Source organism: Montipora capricornis, chromosome 2, assembly GCF_036669925.1.
Source record: "Montipora capricornis isolate CH-2021 chromosome 2, ASM3666992v2, whole genome shotgun sequence".
NCBI classification, from domain to species: Eukaryota; Metazoa; Cnidaria; class Anthozoa; order Scleractinia; family Acroporidae; genus Montipora; species Montipora capricornis.
In genome coordinates, this window is record NC_090884.1 from 49,639,509 (window position 1) to 49,656,162 (window position 16,654).

The 16,654-nt window shown below is 39.3% G+C and overlaps 2 protein-coding genes across 2 annotated transcripts in view; both read right to left on the reverse strand.

The window, feature by feature from the left end:
* LOC138025800 (laminin subunit gamma-1-like) overlaps nt 1-9,884 on the reverse strand; it is a 27,847-nt gene extending 17,963 nt beyond the window's left edge. The window contains exon 1 of the mRNA XM_068872962.1: nt 3,799-9,884. Coding sequence (XP_068729063.1) covers nt 3,799-4,909 — 1,111 coding nt within the window. The 5' untranslated portion in view covers nt 4,910-9,884. The remainder of the gene's footprint in view (nt 1-3,798) is intronic.
* A 145-nt stretch (nt 9,885-10,029) lies between these two features.
* LOC138025814 (NADH dehydrogenase [ubiquinone] 1 alpha subcomplex assembly factor 3-like) lies at nt 10,030-16,650 on the reverse strand. Its single transcript, XM_068872974.1, has 5 exons — nt 16,453-16,650; nt 13,976-14,180; nt 13,461-13,527; nt 12,096-12,199; nt 10,030-10,680 (listed from the first exon to the last, which is right to left on the reverse strand). Exons 1-5 carry the CDS (start codon nt 16,503-16,505, stop codon nt 10,588-10,590), a joined length of 522 nt encoding a protein of 173 aa, XP_068729075.1. The 5' UTR covers nt 16,506-16,650; the 3' UTR covers nt 10,030-10,587.
* Between the last annotated feature and the right edge of the window lie 4 nt (nt 16,651-16,654).

Below are 16,654 nucleotides of genomic sequence, written 5' to 3' on the forward strand. Positions count from 1 at the left end.
AAAATAACTTCTGCTATTAGGGACTCTCACTATTATGGAATTATCGACACTTTCGTGGTACCAAAATGACAATTTTATTGTCTTCCCTCTCGATAATGCAGACATCATGTACTTCTCATGTAACATAATAACCGGTACGTAAAATTACAGTCCTGTTTTCGTAATTTGTCAAAATACACTTCAAAAGACTTCTGAAATGTTCATTTTAACCATCCTTTCCATAATTGTCTGCACAATAGTCCCTACTTCTACATTTGAGCTTCCGCTTTTTTCTTCCCGGCTCTTCAGGAGAGATCAAGCCCTTGCGCTCCATTCCCAATGACTGCTTTGCAGTTTTGGTAGAGTTGATAAGTTTGTCCAACTACATTTAACACATTAAAGATCTAAAGTAACTTTACAGACATAGTAAAAGTCATTTATTGCATGATAACAGCACTCTTTTTCTCACACCCTGCTATTACTGACTCCTGCTGTTACAGACACTAACTGACATCCCAGAGCGTGTCCGCTATAATGAGAGCTGACTCTATGGTACACGCCAGATAAACCATTGCCAGGCACACATGATTATTACTATCATTATTTTCTTAAGACGGTTAAAGGGCCGTATTTAGTTCCAAGATATATACATTGTACTTTGCCCTTCTCCATTCCTTTTTTTTGCATTTTGTATTGCCAATGCATTCTCTTTGCACCAACCAACTGTATTATACTTGAATGGAGCAAATATAACATAGAGGCCCTGCCAAGGAAAGGGGGGTGGGGGGGGGGGGGGGGGGCGTGTCGCTCGCCTGAATTTTAAAAGGTCTTGTGTCGGTAGTTTGTCAATGTTTCACATTGCTGTCCGAAATTTAAAGAAAGGATGTTCTTTGTCGCAATTTCACTTTAAGTGCTGTCGCTACTCTCTTCAGGAGAGATCAAGCCTTGCAGTTTTGGTAGAGTTGATAAGTTTGTCCAACTACATTATTTTAACACATTAAAGATCTAAAGTAACTTTACAGACATAGTAAAAGTTATTTATTGCATGATAACAGCACTCTTTTTCTCACACCCCGCTATTACTGACTCCTGCTGTTACAGACACTAACTGACATCCCAGAGCGTGTCCGCTATAATGAGAGCTGACTCTATGGTACACGCCAGATAAACCATTGCCAGGCACACATGATTATTACTATCATCATTTTCTTAAGATGGTTAAAGGGCCGTATTTAGTTCCAAGATATATACATTGTACTTTGCCCTTCTCCATTCCTTTTTTTTGCATTTTGTATTGCCAATGCATTCTCTTTGCACCAACCAACTGTATTATTCTTGAATGGAGCAAATATCACATAGAGGCCCTGCCAAGGAAAGGAAGGATGGGGGGGGGGGGGGGGGGCGTGGCGCTCGCCTGAATTTTAAAAGGTCTTGTGTCGGTAGTTTGTCAATGTTTCACGTTGCTGTCGGAAATTTAAAGAAAGGATGTTGTTTGTTGCAATTTCACTTTAAGTGCTGTCGCTACTTTTTAGGCCATGTCGCTTGTCTGAATTTACCCCGGCAGAGCCTCAACATACACAAATAATTCTTCCTCTAAGACTCATCTCAAACAGGGACCCTGAAAATGCAGACTCCAGACTGTGCAGACAGTCCGTAAAATGAAAATTCGGTTAGCGTGAATATCAATCTGGTTAGCTCTCAATAATAGTGACAGTAACTCCATATTTTACCCCTGCTCTGCACTGTCTGCACAGTCTGTAGTCTGCATTTTGGTGTCACCATCTCAAATACCAGTCAAAAACCAAATAATAATAATAATAATAATAATAATAATGCTAATAATAACAAAAAAGGATTATTTATATTTTGCTTGGTGTATTTTCTACATGAATATACTAAAAGGGGTTGTTATGTGTTGCGTGACTTACAATGTAATACATGAAAAAGGGGAATTTCATGCATTGAAGGATTGAAGTGGGGAAGGAGATGCGTGGGAAGGAGGGAATAAAGAACCACATGGTTTACTTGTTGTAAGTTTGTCTTTGAAATACTTCCTGTCTAATTTGTGTATTAATAACTATTACAACAACAGTTACTGGTTAACAACCAGTTGGCAGAGAAACAAATACACACAAATCAAACATGCTGACAAACTTCAACTGGCCGGAAGCATCCAGTTGACAGGGTGGAGTTGAATTTGGCACCAAAGTGAAATTCGGTCCAGAAAATATATAAGTACACTATTCTAGCCCCCTATCTACTGCATACTAGCCAATATCAAATTTGACAAATAAAAACAACAATCAAGGAATCAATGATAAGTTAAAATAATGGTCATGCAATGACCAGTGAAGAAAAATTCAATTTATTAACCCTTTCACTCCCAAGAGTGACACTTATAGATTTTACCCTGTCTAACACCAGACGATGTTACTCGTCAATGGGGAACCCCACAGGAGTGAAAGGGTTAATATAATAATTATCGTTTTACTAAATTATCGTACTTAATGGCAAGGAAAAATTAGGTTTAAACTAAACTGATGTGATTTCACTAATTTTGACAACCCTTCCTCTCAAATCTTTGGATGCATCATTTAAATGAGTATGTTCATGTCACTTTATACAACTAGATCTCTCAATCCCTCTTGTATCCATCTCTAATGTTAAGTACAGTGAACCCAGAGAAATTTGGCAGCAGATCGGGAAAAGATCAACGTAGAAGTGATTTATGAATTTTTTTTTGGGTTGCCAAAACAAGGTAATTTGTATGCAGTTGAATGCAAACCTTTAGTCCCTGGTGGGTAATTCAACTTTCTGCAAGTTTTTTAACCTGATTAACTCGTTCACTCCTGAGAGTGAGAGTTTTTACACTGTCTAACAACAGGCAATTTTACTCCTCAATGGGAGCCACTTCAGGGATGACTGGGTTAATTGAAGAAAATCACATTTTCTACAAGTAAAATGAAATCCAGCTGTTAGAATTATCTGAGTAACAACAGAATAGCGTGTCACCTTTGATCACTATTGTAAGCATTTTGCGGTGTTATTTGAAGAAGGAGTTTAAGTACAAAAGATGCTTTTCTTATTATTTTAGTGCCGTGAAAATATCTATGACCCACAGTATTCTATTCTATCATTAACCTGACTAACGAAACAAACCAGACTTCATCTTTGATTGAACCCTTATCAGCACATGGCATATCATGGTAACCACTAGTAATTGTGAAAGCCATTCTTCTCATATCAGAATACTGTGTGGGCTAAGTTCGGTAAATACGTTATATGATACATTATCTATTAACCTCAAGTCAGACATGAAAAAAAACCTTACGTTCAGGGAAATTGGTCGAAATTTCCCTCTGCGTTCGTCACTGCTATATTTTAACACAAGACCAAACACAGACCTCACCGGAACTGTGTTTTGACCGTAAGAAAATAATCCTAGATTCCTTCAGTCCTCAAGAACAAAAGCATTTTCAATCGATTTCTTCACCTGGTCACGAAACCAAACCGCACGAAATCTCGCAAATCTAGGAAGATCTCAACTTCCGGTTGATCTCACTGCTGAAAACCTGCAAAGTTTCAGGCATCATTTGCTGGCGAAAAGATGTTTTCTTTACGTCTTAAACAGGATGAGACTACAAAAAAACCAAGTTCATGCCAGACCCCTAATCGGTGTACGTAATCAGCTTGAGGTGCACCGGAAGTCCTTTAAAAACGTTTGGGCACAATCTGGAGTCCCCGTATCGCGGACCGACTGAGAAAGAGATTAATCCCCAAATATTATGCAAAACAAGGAAGAGAAAAATCTATACTAACCTTGGCATTCGTTGGCGCTATCCTCTGTCGCTCTGGCCCAAGGACGATTGTTGAATCTTGGTCTACATTCCTGGCAATCAACACCTGCAGTGTTGTGTTCGCAAACACACCTCAGCTCCAGTCGACCATTTCGCAGTTGGTAGTTCTTGCAGCTAGCTGCGTGTCCATTGCATTTACAACGTCCTCCAACCGCCAAATCTATGATAGCAAAATAGTAGCTCCGTAAAACATTTTCATCCCCAAACACTTCATCTCCGAACGTATTCATTCGATCCAAATCTATTCGGATTGCGCTGGCTGTGACCCATTCCTGCAGCGAAGGGCTGTCATCAAAATTCAGATTATCGGGCCGGCCCATCAGGGTAGTAAACGCGACATTTCCTCCGGTTAAGGGAGAAATACCACTGAATTCGTCGGTACACAAGGCAACTTGTTGATTCTCTAGCGCAACAATCCCTTTCGTTGGTACTTTATAAGTTTTTTCACACGAATCCGAAAAGTATTGATAAGGAATCCATGGAGCGTTAGGGGATGTGCTCGTACGCTTGTAAATTGCCATCGATTCGGGTCTAGGCGATCGAAAACGAATTCTGATGTAAGACACATCATAGCTCTTTCCAAGATCAAGAGTAAGGGTTACAGGTTTGTCGGGGTTGTCAAGCATGGTCTCGGATTGCCACCAAGTTCTGTTTTGATCGTTTTTGATGTCCGTGATGTAAACTGCAGGATGGCGGTAGTTAATGTCCGATGCATCACAAAGTGTGCATTCCTTCGTGGGCGAAGTTACACCCGTTTGTACGCAAAATTCGCTTGGTGGAGTCCCACAAGTGTTGTTAGATACAACTGGCTTGGTGAAAGCTGCATTCCCGAAAGATGGCATGCATCTTCTCGGAAGCGTGCGATCACGGTCGAAGTAACATGGAGATTGGCTCTCAACTCCTCGAAGATACAAAAAGACGAGTAGAAATCTTAAAACATGCGAAAACCTTCTAAATTGTTTCCGAACTCGCGAGCAACAACAGGCCTCCATGATCCTTCGTAAGCTTTGGCAGCTGAAGGATGGCCGAGGGGGGAATTTCAAAATCCTGGCGACGCTATGATAAGGAATCATCGACCCTTGGGGCAAGACGCTGGGCTATGATTGGCTTAGCGCCGGCTTAACTTCAGAAAGGCCAATCAGTGGCACTTCGAAATTCGAGGCTTTCCTCTGAGCCGCTGAGAGAGCGCAAAATATGGCCACGCCTTTTCCTTTACACCCAAAATATAATAAGGCATACATTTCCCACTTCCAGATTTTGCATTTATCGCAATAGAAAAATCAAAACAGTGAACTCAATATTTGACCTTAATAAGCTCCCTTTATTTCGCCAATCATCACCACTTCAGTGCATCACTATAAGAAGATTACAATGTGACAAAATTCCAAAAGAAAACATTACGATTGCACTTTAAATTCCTTGTAAAAAAAATAAACAAAACAAGCACCTAAATCGCCCCTTTTTCTCGTGTTAAAATTTCCGACATCGTAAAATTACAGTAAGCGCTAAATAAAAAAATGCTGAGAGCACACGTATTGAGGAAAGCCGTCAAGAAAATAAATAGAGAACGAACGACTGGCATAGGTTTAATACGTATTTAATACTTGAGCCGATGACACAGGGTTCAACATCCTGCAACGTTTACAAATGTTGAACAATGTTGCACAGATGTGTTGAACGGAATAGAGCTGGTCTCTGTTTTCGTCCAACACTGTTCAACAACGTTTCTACGTGTTGAATGGCATATTTCAACATTCCACATGGCATGAACGTGACACACTGTTCAACATTTGTTGAACGACAGCAGCAAGTGTTGAACCGTGTTTCACCAGCTTTACGTAATCACAGATCCTTCTACAAATAAGAAACCACTTCAATCAGTCCTTCGTAATCAATCCAGCACTACCCCTTTGACTTGTGTCTGTTTTTTTTCTTACGTGGCCTCCCACAGCGTAAGCCATTTTGAGACACCACTGCCAAGCCGGCCAAATTTTGTTGGAGCACTCCGTGCGCTGCTGATAAAGAGTTCATGAACAAAGGTTGTGTGTGGTACGGGGTCTGCGGTTTTATGCAGAGGAATAAAGCGAAGCTTGATGCGTGGATATTTGGCATTTGTAAATACAAATAAAAGTGTTGTCACTGTCATTTGTCACATTTTATATCCGAGACTTCTGGAGTCCAGATGCACTGCCCAGTTGAATCACACTGCAAGGACAGTTCACAGTGACAGCAGACTGTGCAGACCGTCTGTGAAATGAAAATTCGGTTAGCCTGAACTAGGCCTAAATAACATTCGGTAAGCCTAATTAGGCCTAAATAATAGTCAGGTTAGCCTTTTTACGGTTAGCTCTCAATATTAGTGTGGGTAACACCCGTATTTTACCCTGGTCTGCACGGTCTGCACAGTCTGCAGTCTCCGTTTTGGCGTGACAGGTTCACATTGTCGGTGTTCGGCGAAAGAAGTCATCCACAAAAGCGGTCACATTTGAGCAACGTCAAAAACCAAGCCCTTCACACAGTGGACGCATTTTCTGCTAAATTGTTGTATTATTGCCATCACGTTCTTAAGAGGCACAAAAATATCAGGACTTCTTTCACCAGTGTTAAAGAAGGAGAGAGGTCTCTCATCGAAAAAACAATCAAGGCTAGCCAACACGATTCGTGTGAACAAGGATGATGTGTGAACATCGCGAGAAGTGAACAAACAATGGCACCCAACGAGTAAGTGAAGCCAAAAGCCTTTTGAAAGACATTTCTAGGCTCCTTGTAATGTATAAAGATTGTATAAAGAGATGTTTTTATCACCTAGAACAATTTGATCTGTTTCGGATATCTCAGCTGAAAATTGAAGTTTCCGAAAATTTTAGGGAAAGATATCTTCATTTCAGAAATTGCTAGCTGGACGTTACCTTCTAAGAACTTCCCAGCAAACCATTTTCTCATCCGAAACTGCCATGTGACCCTTTTAACCGCCCAAAATTGCAACAATATCCCTCCCGAGAACCAAGGCACTACTTTTCCCTGGCCGCGAGTAAGTGATGTTTTAGTAAAGAAATCCATAGCTGTTTGGAGACGAAGAACCGAAGTCCTTAGAACAGTTTGACTCTATGTCAAACACATATTTGTGAAACACATGTGAAACACATATTTCACCAAAGATTATCGTTGGTTGCCCCTTAACAAAGAAATAAGATACGATGGCGTTCTCACAGACGCCACTCTTTTTCTTAATGAAAGTATCTGTCAAACCCCGTTGCAGTCCTGAATTTTTCAGGCTTCTCTTCGCAATTTCTAAAATTGCGCTTATAACTGCGAAGATCATATAGCTTCACTTGATTTCAAATCCGCACTGAGTTCATTTATATGATTCATTTCATATAATTTTAATAATTTCATTCGTTAAATTCAAGACTGTTAGCGAATGCCTGGCACGTTTTTGCTACGTCAACAAAACAGACAGCAAGAAGTACTGGAAAAGAAGAAAAGCATTTTGCCGGCTTGGACAGTTTATGAAGGAGACGGAAGAGGTGAGAGATCCCGACAGAGTCATGGGATTGGCTAAGAACATCAATGAACTAAGTACATGAACTCAAGGAAAGAAACTGAAGGCTCCCTCCCTGGCTAAATCATACAATACAGGACCACTTTTGAAACTAGTGTTTTTTCAGTGGCTCGGCAGTCCAATTCAACAAGTATTACTAGAGTGGCCCGACAGCACGCTGGACACGACTGACGAGACGTGGAGCCGCCGAGCTACTCGATTATATACCTTACTCGTTCTTTAACTCAACGATAAACCTTATTCCTTACATAAACATTGATTTTTACCGGCGAGCGGCAGAGCCACTGCAGTGATACTGCTTCAAAAATGGCATCTGTATTTCATAGTTGCTCTGATGTGTCAACCATAGGATGGTTGTAAGGAGAAGGAGAGGAAATCGTATGCTATAACAGTGGAATGTAAGAAACTCGAACAAAAGGAGTATAAAAAGTGGAGGGCATGACAGGGTCGCAATAGCCGTTCACTTGAATTGAACTTAGCCACCAGTACAAACTTCCATGGAAAACGAAAAAGTGAAGACTCTATGGGACTTGGAGGCGCAAACAGACCATCACTTCGAACTCAATAGACCTGAAATTGCGTTACTGGAAAAGAAGTGAGACAGTGTTGCATAATAGCTGTTGCCTGACCCTTTGACATACCCGGAGTGAGAACGAGAGTAACTTTAGTTTGTGTACATTAATTAGTCCAATTAGCCAAGAGAAAAATCCTCCACTTAGAGAAAGAATGTAAATAAGTTCAGAGACAGATTAGGCTAGATATTTTACAAAACTTGTAAGAACAAAACTGACAATGCCTGACCTCGCAACATTTCATTACAACAGCAAGCATGGAATTTCTCAGACCTGTAATAATTCTGATTCCTTAAACTGGATTTTTTTTTTACTATTATTATTTTTTTACGGCTTCTAATCGTTTTTTTTAAAGAAATAAATATTGCCAACTTCCGGTTGATTTTGGTACCGCAAAACTTGTATTTGCTAGCAAAGCAAACCAAATTGGCGCAATTCCGCTTTCTTAATATCGCTGAGTATTTTTGAGGGCTACCGGAACGGTGTTTCAGCAGCCCTAAATTGAACACACAATTACAACACCCCGTACCGTAGAGGTATTTCGCAAAACGCCGAACGGCAAACGCTGAACTTTTTAAAATCAGTGTTTGGGCATTATAACTATGACATGCACCACAGTAAGTCGAAAGGAACCATTTGCATTAAATCGGTGTTCAGACATTAAACTCAGACTTAAGTTTGCGCTGTATAAAACTATCCGGTTTATATAAAAGCAGTCACGTTGTCAGTTAAGCAAATAATCAACCGGATGTTAATATTTCAATTTGTGAGGGGGAGAGGAATCTGCTATTAGGTAACTTTGTTCTTCAGGAACGAAGGAATCCAGTGGGTCAGAAAGCAGGACTCGAGCCCATGACATATGAAATTTCATACGTCAACAATTGAGAATTATTACACTTCCGCCAAATTCCACGCCCAATGATTTCGCGAAGAAGCAATGATATCCACAGGCAGACAGTTCACAGTTACACGTAACATAACAGACAAACTAAAGCCGTTTGTAAAGAAAATCGAACGTTCCACAAAAAAAAGTGTATCGGCAAATCATATCCTGTTATGACGAAAGGAAACGAAATAAAGTTAGCCACAGTTTGTGCGTTTGCGCGAAACAGAGTAGTCGCGTAGCCACGTAGCCGCAATTTTTTAAGTGTTCACAGTAGGGGCCGAGTATTCTATAGTTAAGCCAATTTCCGATTTCCCCGTTTCAGTCCCACCACGAGCATGAATTAATCGCCTCTTGGCCCTTTGAACTGTCCGTAGCGTTATATGTTCTGAAAGTTTGGCCTGACAGCGGTCGGAATAACATGAACACAAGTAGAAGTGTTAGAGCTTGGCGAAAAACTTGTAAAATGTTTCTGAACTCATAAAATAGTAAAAGGTAAAACTGTTAAAATGTTTGACTAAACGTTTTCGATCTTGCGATCATCTTCAGAGTGATTAAATTGCATAAACCAACTGTTTTATATTTGTGGTTACGTAATACCAGTTCCCATGGGATATAGGGTAAGGTGGAATGACTGGACTTGTTTATTTAGGACTGGTTTGAAGCGTGCGATGTAAAATGCCTCTTTTATTTTTCTCTTTGTCCATGAGTGAGCCGAAGTCAAAATGTCCCATGTGAATTTGTTTCTGAACTCGTTTATAATTAGCAGCCTCGTAGAGGGATTAAATTTCAAGACCTTGACCTGATTTTAACATATCGCCTGTCATTGACTTTGGGGGAACTAAGTGGTTTAGTGCCGAAGGAACTTCAAAAGGGCCAAATCCGAGGCTTTTTCTCAAAGCCCAGACGCCCTGCAGAGAGAACAAAATATGACCACGCCTTTTCCTCCACGCCCCCAGTGTGATTGCGCTACGCTGACACTGCGCTTGCCTTATCACTAGCTGAGAGCTACAGTGGTCATAAATTTGCGAGTCCAAGTGATATACTTACGATATACTAAGTATATCACTTGATTTATTTACCGTATGAGGAGACTGAAAATACGTGGCCGCGTGGAAATATGAAATTTCTCTTCGAGCGAAAAATATTTTTCAACACGAAACGCGAACGCTCACCTGGTATTTCATTGGTGTTTATAAAATAAAAGATTTTCTTTCATACATATTATATATATTCTTAACATGTAACCAATCAGAACACAAAGTGCAACCGGTGCTAAGTGCGGGAAACACACACACAAGCCTGTGATTCTATAACAAATGCGGGGTTTTCAGCCAATCGCTCACTGCGAAGAAATACTACTCTTCAGCCAATATCATGTTGTATAAAACAAGTGCAGTATTATATTTGGGACGTGGTAAAGAATGCAGAGTGGCTTTAGAAGCGTGTAGCGCAAGGACAAAGTCTCTTTTCCCAGACACATTACTTTTCTATCATGCTCTCATCAGTTTATCCCACTTTACGCCTTAACGTTAAACACAAAACCTTGCACCTCAGTGAATGATCACTTCTCCAAGCTCTCCATGATCGTTTTGACATATGATGAGAAAAGGATTTTTCAGGGATGTTCAATGGCATGTTCTTGCTTTCTGTGTGGTACCCATCATCAGTCTGTCATGATTCCTTCCAGCCAGACTGTTGACAGTTGCTATGACAAAAGCTGACAAGAATCACTCAATGCACATCAGTTGATGTTGGCGGAATCAAAACTGCCCCAACCAATCGTGTTTCCTCAAGAAGAAAGTTAAACGTGGCTGATGCATTTGCCTAGAGAAATACAATCAATTTAATTGCCTCGTGTTAAATCAAACACTAATTATTAATAAACCACTAACCAACTGTTAAATAACAAATTAAAAGTGGTTCAGCATTGTCTGTATTCTCATGGACAACAATATTCGTCATCAGAGTGGTCAAAACGTCGTGGGCACCTTGTGAGTCCACAACAATTTTTCAGTTGAGAGCGTGACCAAAATCATGACACAAAGGAAGAGCAAACGTTGTCTATAACTTCCTCGCAATATGACGGGTTTATTTCCCAAAATGGGCACTCCTGAATGGCTATTACCTTGCGTGACAAATTGACGCAAGCATGACGTGTACAGCGTTGTCAAGACTCTTATCGACAACAGCATATTAGCCAATCAGATTGCGAGATTACAAGCAATTGTGGTAAAATTTCCATTACTATAACGTTTATTACCAATTTTACATCCCAACATTTGTAATTCAGTCTTGAAATTTAATAACATCTTGGTAAACAATGCATTTCAGTTTTCCAAACAATGTATTTCAATCGTTCAAACAATTTTTACAGTTTTTCCAATCACATGTGAAGCTTTATCACAGACTTTTTGAGGCAGTGGTGCCTGTGGGGTGCAGGGCTGGCATAGTGGTGTGGCTCTGGTTCGATTCCCAGATTCCGCGACATAGGTGGGTTGAGTTTGTTGGTTCTCTAAACTGCTCTGACAGGTTTTTTTCCTGGTACTCTGGTTTTCTCCTCTCCTCAGAAACCAACATTTGATTTGATTTGCTTTTAATTTGTTGCTTTCACGGTTTACGGTGCCCGCAATTAGTGCTCCAGCACTAGAAGACTTGACACTTGAATAAAGTTCCTTTCCTTTCCTACATGTATGAATATCAAGGTCTTCCATCGACTAATGTTAACGTACAGAGCAAAATGCCCTTAAGTGCCCTTAACCCCAAATTATTTTTTTTGCTTCAAAACTTGCGAAAAACCAAGCATCTCTTGTTCACAACCGAGTCAGAAGAGGAGTGGGTCTATCCCCTCATGGAGGGGACGACATTAGGAGGCAGAGAAAAGAGAAAGTTTACATTGCATTAATTAACTCTTTGTAAACATGCATGCAAAGTAGATTGTGACATCAAATCAGGAATAGACCGACTCCCCTTCTGACTCAGTCGTGAAAAAAAGATGCTCTGTTTTTCACAAGTTTTGAGGCCTATAAAAAGGCAGGATTTGTTAGAAAAGGGAAAAAATGGCCGCAATGCGTTTCAAACAGGTGCAAATATTCATTTTAGCGAAAAAAATATTTTGGGGGTTAGGGGCACTTTAACAATGGCGAACTGGAGATAATTACATTGGTGTCTGTAAAATCTCTGAGGATGGTGTGTGACCCAGCCCTTAGGATGTTTTTTTAAAGTACTGAAATGCAGCTCACCGTAGCTTGAACTTCTAAGAGAATATTGTGCTTCTTTCTCATGTAGCTGTGTAACTCTGGGTCAAGCCGAAAGAGCTTGTCTCCTGTTCCAACAACAACAATTTCTGCAAAAAAGGTAGGACAATGATAGGACTATCATTCGTACTGGCAACTCATTTAATACATGCATACATACTTACATACATCCTTTATTTGATATTTAGCAGGTTGAACAAATGACAGCTAATGCTGATGTGGACTTGCTACCTACTTTACACTAGGTGAATTAAAAATATATCCCAATGTAAATAATTATAAATACAAATAATACATAAGTAAATAGATAAGTGTAAGATGACTATCTAAAAATAAATATATTAATTACAATTAAGATAACTTAGACCATGCATTAAGAGATATAGCATGACAGATCAAAGTAACCAGTAATAAACTAGATATCAATATTTACATAAATTCATCACTGATATTATTGGTTGCAATATAGTTCGAGCCGAAAGTAATTTAATTAGTCAATGCGTTTAGAGAATTTCCTAATGCTAGCCTTGAAAGAGGAGTAGCTAGGCTTGGACTTTAACTGGCTAAGTAAGCAGTTCCAAACAATGCTAGCACAATGAGTGAAAGGATCATGTAAGGCTTTGGATTTAGGAAACATAATCCTTACTGCCAAAAATAAAGGTAACTGTTGTTTAAACTTTGATCATACTAACTATTGTAAGAAAACTGAAAAGTGCTTTGGAAATACTTTGTTTTCACCTACATGTATGAGATCAGAAGTCTTGGGTTATAACCCCAACAAAAGAGAATTTTTACATAAGAACAGAGATCAATCCCACAGGGATTTCTAACTTGGGACACCATCACAGCTGTCATTTCTTTGTTTATAGACAACGTAGCCAGATGTCATGTGAAAAGGAAGCAATTTATCATCAGCTTTTGTTATTAAGTCAATTGAAATGAAAAGCACTCTTGTGTATTGATATCATAAAAGAACTGGTATCGTTCATGCTTCAGTCTCCATACAAAGTAGTACAATTATTACATAGTATCTACATGAAAGTTGGTGATATCCAAGCTTGCCTGTTTTGCTTGTGGTTTATACCCAGTGTCAAAGAATAGGGAAAAAAGTTAAAAAAGGGTACACACAAAAACAAAGCTTATGCCTAGAGTATTTAAATTATTGAATATCTTTAGTTCAATTCCTCTTGGCTTAAAATGAGTTTTTTTAGATGTAATGTTGGCAAGGGCATTAGTTGCACCAACTCTAACACAAACACTACAAACCTAACTTTGTCAAAATATTTCATTTAAAAATCCCTCAGCTGTACTGATGATATTGTTATTGTGATCCACTTTTAAGTGACATACCGATAGGAGGCTCCATTATTGTGAAAAGGGCAAGACTCTCTGCTGTTATATCTTCAGGTCTTTTAATCTAAAAAAGGGAAACAACAGCCACACCAAATGAAACAAAATGATGCAATAGCTGGAAAATAATTATGGCGACTTTTCTGTCCATATGGATTGATGTCTCCTGATTACCTTAAATTTTAAAGGGAAACAAGGTATAAATAAAAATTTATAATGTTTCCATTGACCTTATTCATAAAGAGCAAACTGTTTAACAATAATTATTATTAAAAAGTCTCCATATTTATGAATAATAAGATATGCAGATAAGCCAAACAAAAATAATGTGTTTTTAATGCAAGCAGTATTTTCAAATTAGAATTCAAGCAACACTTGGCTAGCTAATTTGCACAAGGAAAACAAGAATGTTTAATTGCCCATCACATATGGAAAACGTTAAATGACATTTCTTTATTTCAGTTTAATAGCTTATATTATTTGTATGACTTCTATCCAACAATGTAAAGTCTTACCCTCCAATGGTAAAATATCGAAGGAAGAATTGCTATTGAGCCAACAACTTTAATACCCTTGACGTTAAATCCCTGGGAGCTGTACGATGTCACAAATGGGGGGTAGCTCTTCATACCATCATTATCTTTAACATCTGTAATGAATGTAACTGTTGTTTTAAATGGTTCTTTCTCAACACTGTGCTGCTCAAATCGTCTAGGAATTCTGTGAAAATCAATAATTTTAAGGTCGATTTAAAAAAAAATTTAAAAATGCTTGTGTTGTCATGAGTGATTTGAGCTTCCTGATGCAACAAGAGATACAGCATTCCATTCCAAAACATGGGGTGTATCAATAATTATTTGGAAAATATTATGCACTTATTGACTAAGTGGGAGGGCGGGACGGGAAAATATTTGGCCCGAGGTCATGGCATACGGACCGAGCGCAGCGAGGTCCGTGCGCCATGACCGAGGGCCAAATATTTTCCTGTCCGGCCCGACCTAAACTCAGTCAATACTCAATAAGCATTTTATCATATGACCACCGCGCTTTTCCTTTTTTTTTTTTTTTTTTCGGGTAACAAAATTCAGAATGTTCACTTACGCCGCTCATTTTGACTGAAAAGTCGGGATTTATATAGCAACAAAGTTGTTTTAGTTCGCATCTCGCGCGCACGCTTTCATTGCAAAACTATTGAGAAAATCCCCGTATGAGGGCCGCACGCGATCCTAGCAGGGCAGGACGGCTTTTTCCGGCCCTGCTCGCGCTATCGCGTACGACCCTCATACGGGGATTTTCTCAATAGTTTTGCAATGAAAGCGTGTGCGGGTCCATACGGGTCATATGATAAATATACTTTATTGTTTATGAAGATTGTTCTTCAATCAAACACTTCAAGTGCTATCCGCTGGATTTGAGGAACCACACATACATGCCCCAAGCTCAGTGTGAGGGAAAGCCAATGTGGCCAACAAAAATATAAGGATTTGTATGGGAATCCCGATAAAAGAGTTAAAAAGATAATAATAATTGTCTTCTTAAGTCTTCTTTAAGTCTATTATATGAAAACAATTCTCATTTAATTAATTAAAAAGCCTTACCTTATTTGTCACTGAGGGTCGCTTCATTCCTGTCTGGTTTTTTCCCAGATTCGCTGCGATATGAGCCATTTTTCAATAACCCTCAGTTGTCAATAGTATAATAATAATTATAAAATCCCAAGGCTGCAAACTCCATTCTGGAGAGCCTACCAAATTGAGTCAAATATTCCTTGATAAATTGTTCCCACGGTTACAATTGCACATCGGAATCAATACTTGGGAAAGATTAAACTTTTATTTCAAGCCACCAACAACACAATAGCAGACCTCCGAGTGATCTCAAGCAGTAGTTTGATCACTTGATCGAAACCAAAACCTTCCGAAAGATGGTAGGACAAGCAAAGTGGAAATTAAGTTGACTTTGGAACTTAACAAACTGGAGTGCTACACCGTTTTTTCAATGTGTTTTTTAAGTTTGTCAGCACAAAGGAGGTATGACTGTGATTGGACGAGTGAGACAATGCAGTCATGTCAGGACACATCTGTCGTTTGCCACTTGATTACAATGCAGAATTGTAACGGTGGGATTATTTTATCAAGGAATATTTGACACAATTTGGTGGGCTCCCCAGAATAAAGTGTGCAGCCTTGGGATTTCATATGGCAGGTCACATTCCACAGGTCACTTGTTGCAGGTCATTGTTTTACCTTTTGGAAAGTAACCCAAAACCCTCAATTTGACTAACCCTTGGCCTAAAAACCAACCAGCCGGATTTCATAATACCATTGACAACTGTGGAATTGAAAAAAAAAAATGGAAAAACCACACGGGAATGAAGTGACCCACAATGGCAACAAGGTAAGGCTTTTTAATTTAATTTAATTGATTTAATCATCTTCTAAATGAGCTTGAGGCACCTGTGGAGGAATATGATCATTCAAGGAATCCATTCTGACTTCAGTGTCTGTAAAGATTCAAATGATCCTCGCAGATGGACAATTTAAGTAACTGTCTCTTATAAAAGACACCCGAAAAATTCAGGTGGCTCCAACGCAACCCGAAGCACAAAACTCTGTTCAACGTTTTACACTGTGGGGCTTAACTGCAGAATACCCTGCCACTCGAATAAAGTTCTGCGCAGCCGGCTACGCAGTACGCAGAAACTAATAAATGCAATTTATTCACTGGAGAATTTCTCGTTCTTAAGGCGTGACTCGCGAACTAAGCAGTGATCGATTGTGAACTTTACGGTTCGGTTAACTTCATTTTTTACTAGATCGTGTGAAGGAAGTCGCACTCGTTTACTGATTAAGCCTGAGCGCTGGGTGCAGCACTCGTTTCAGTGATTAGGCCTAAACTCTCTTTTAACATTTTAGCTTTCAATTTACGGTTTGGCCTCCCTCAATGGATGGTAAGTACAATTATGGATCACTAAATGCATTTTAACACTCACAAGGACGTTGATCTCATCAAAGCGCGTTTTGAACATCTGAAAACATTCGCCATCTTGGAATTGGTAACTACTTCGTGTAAAACTAAGTATATTGTACACAAATTGTGACATTTATGAAAAAGTGAGGTGTTTTGACGCAATGCAAGACCTGTGCTACCTTCGTAAAACGCGGGAAGAACGCAATGTCAAATGCTTAATACCT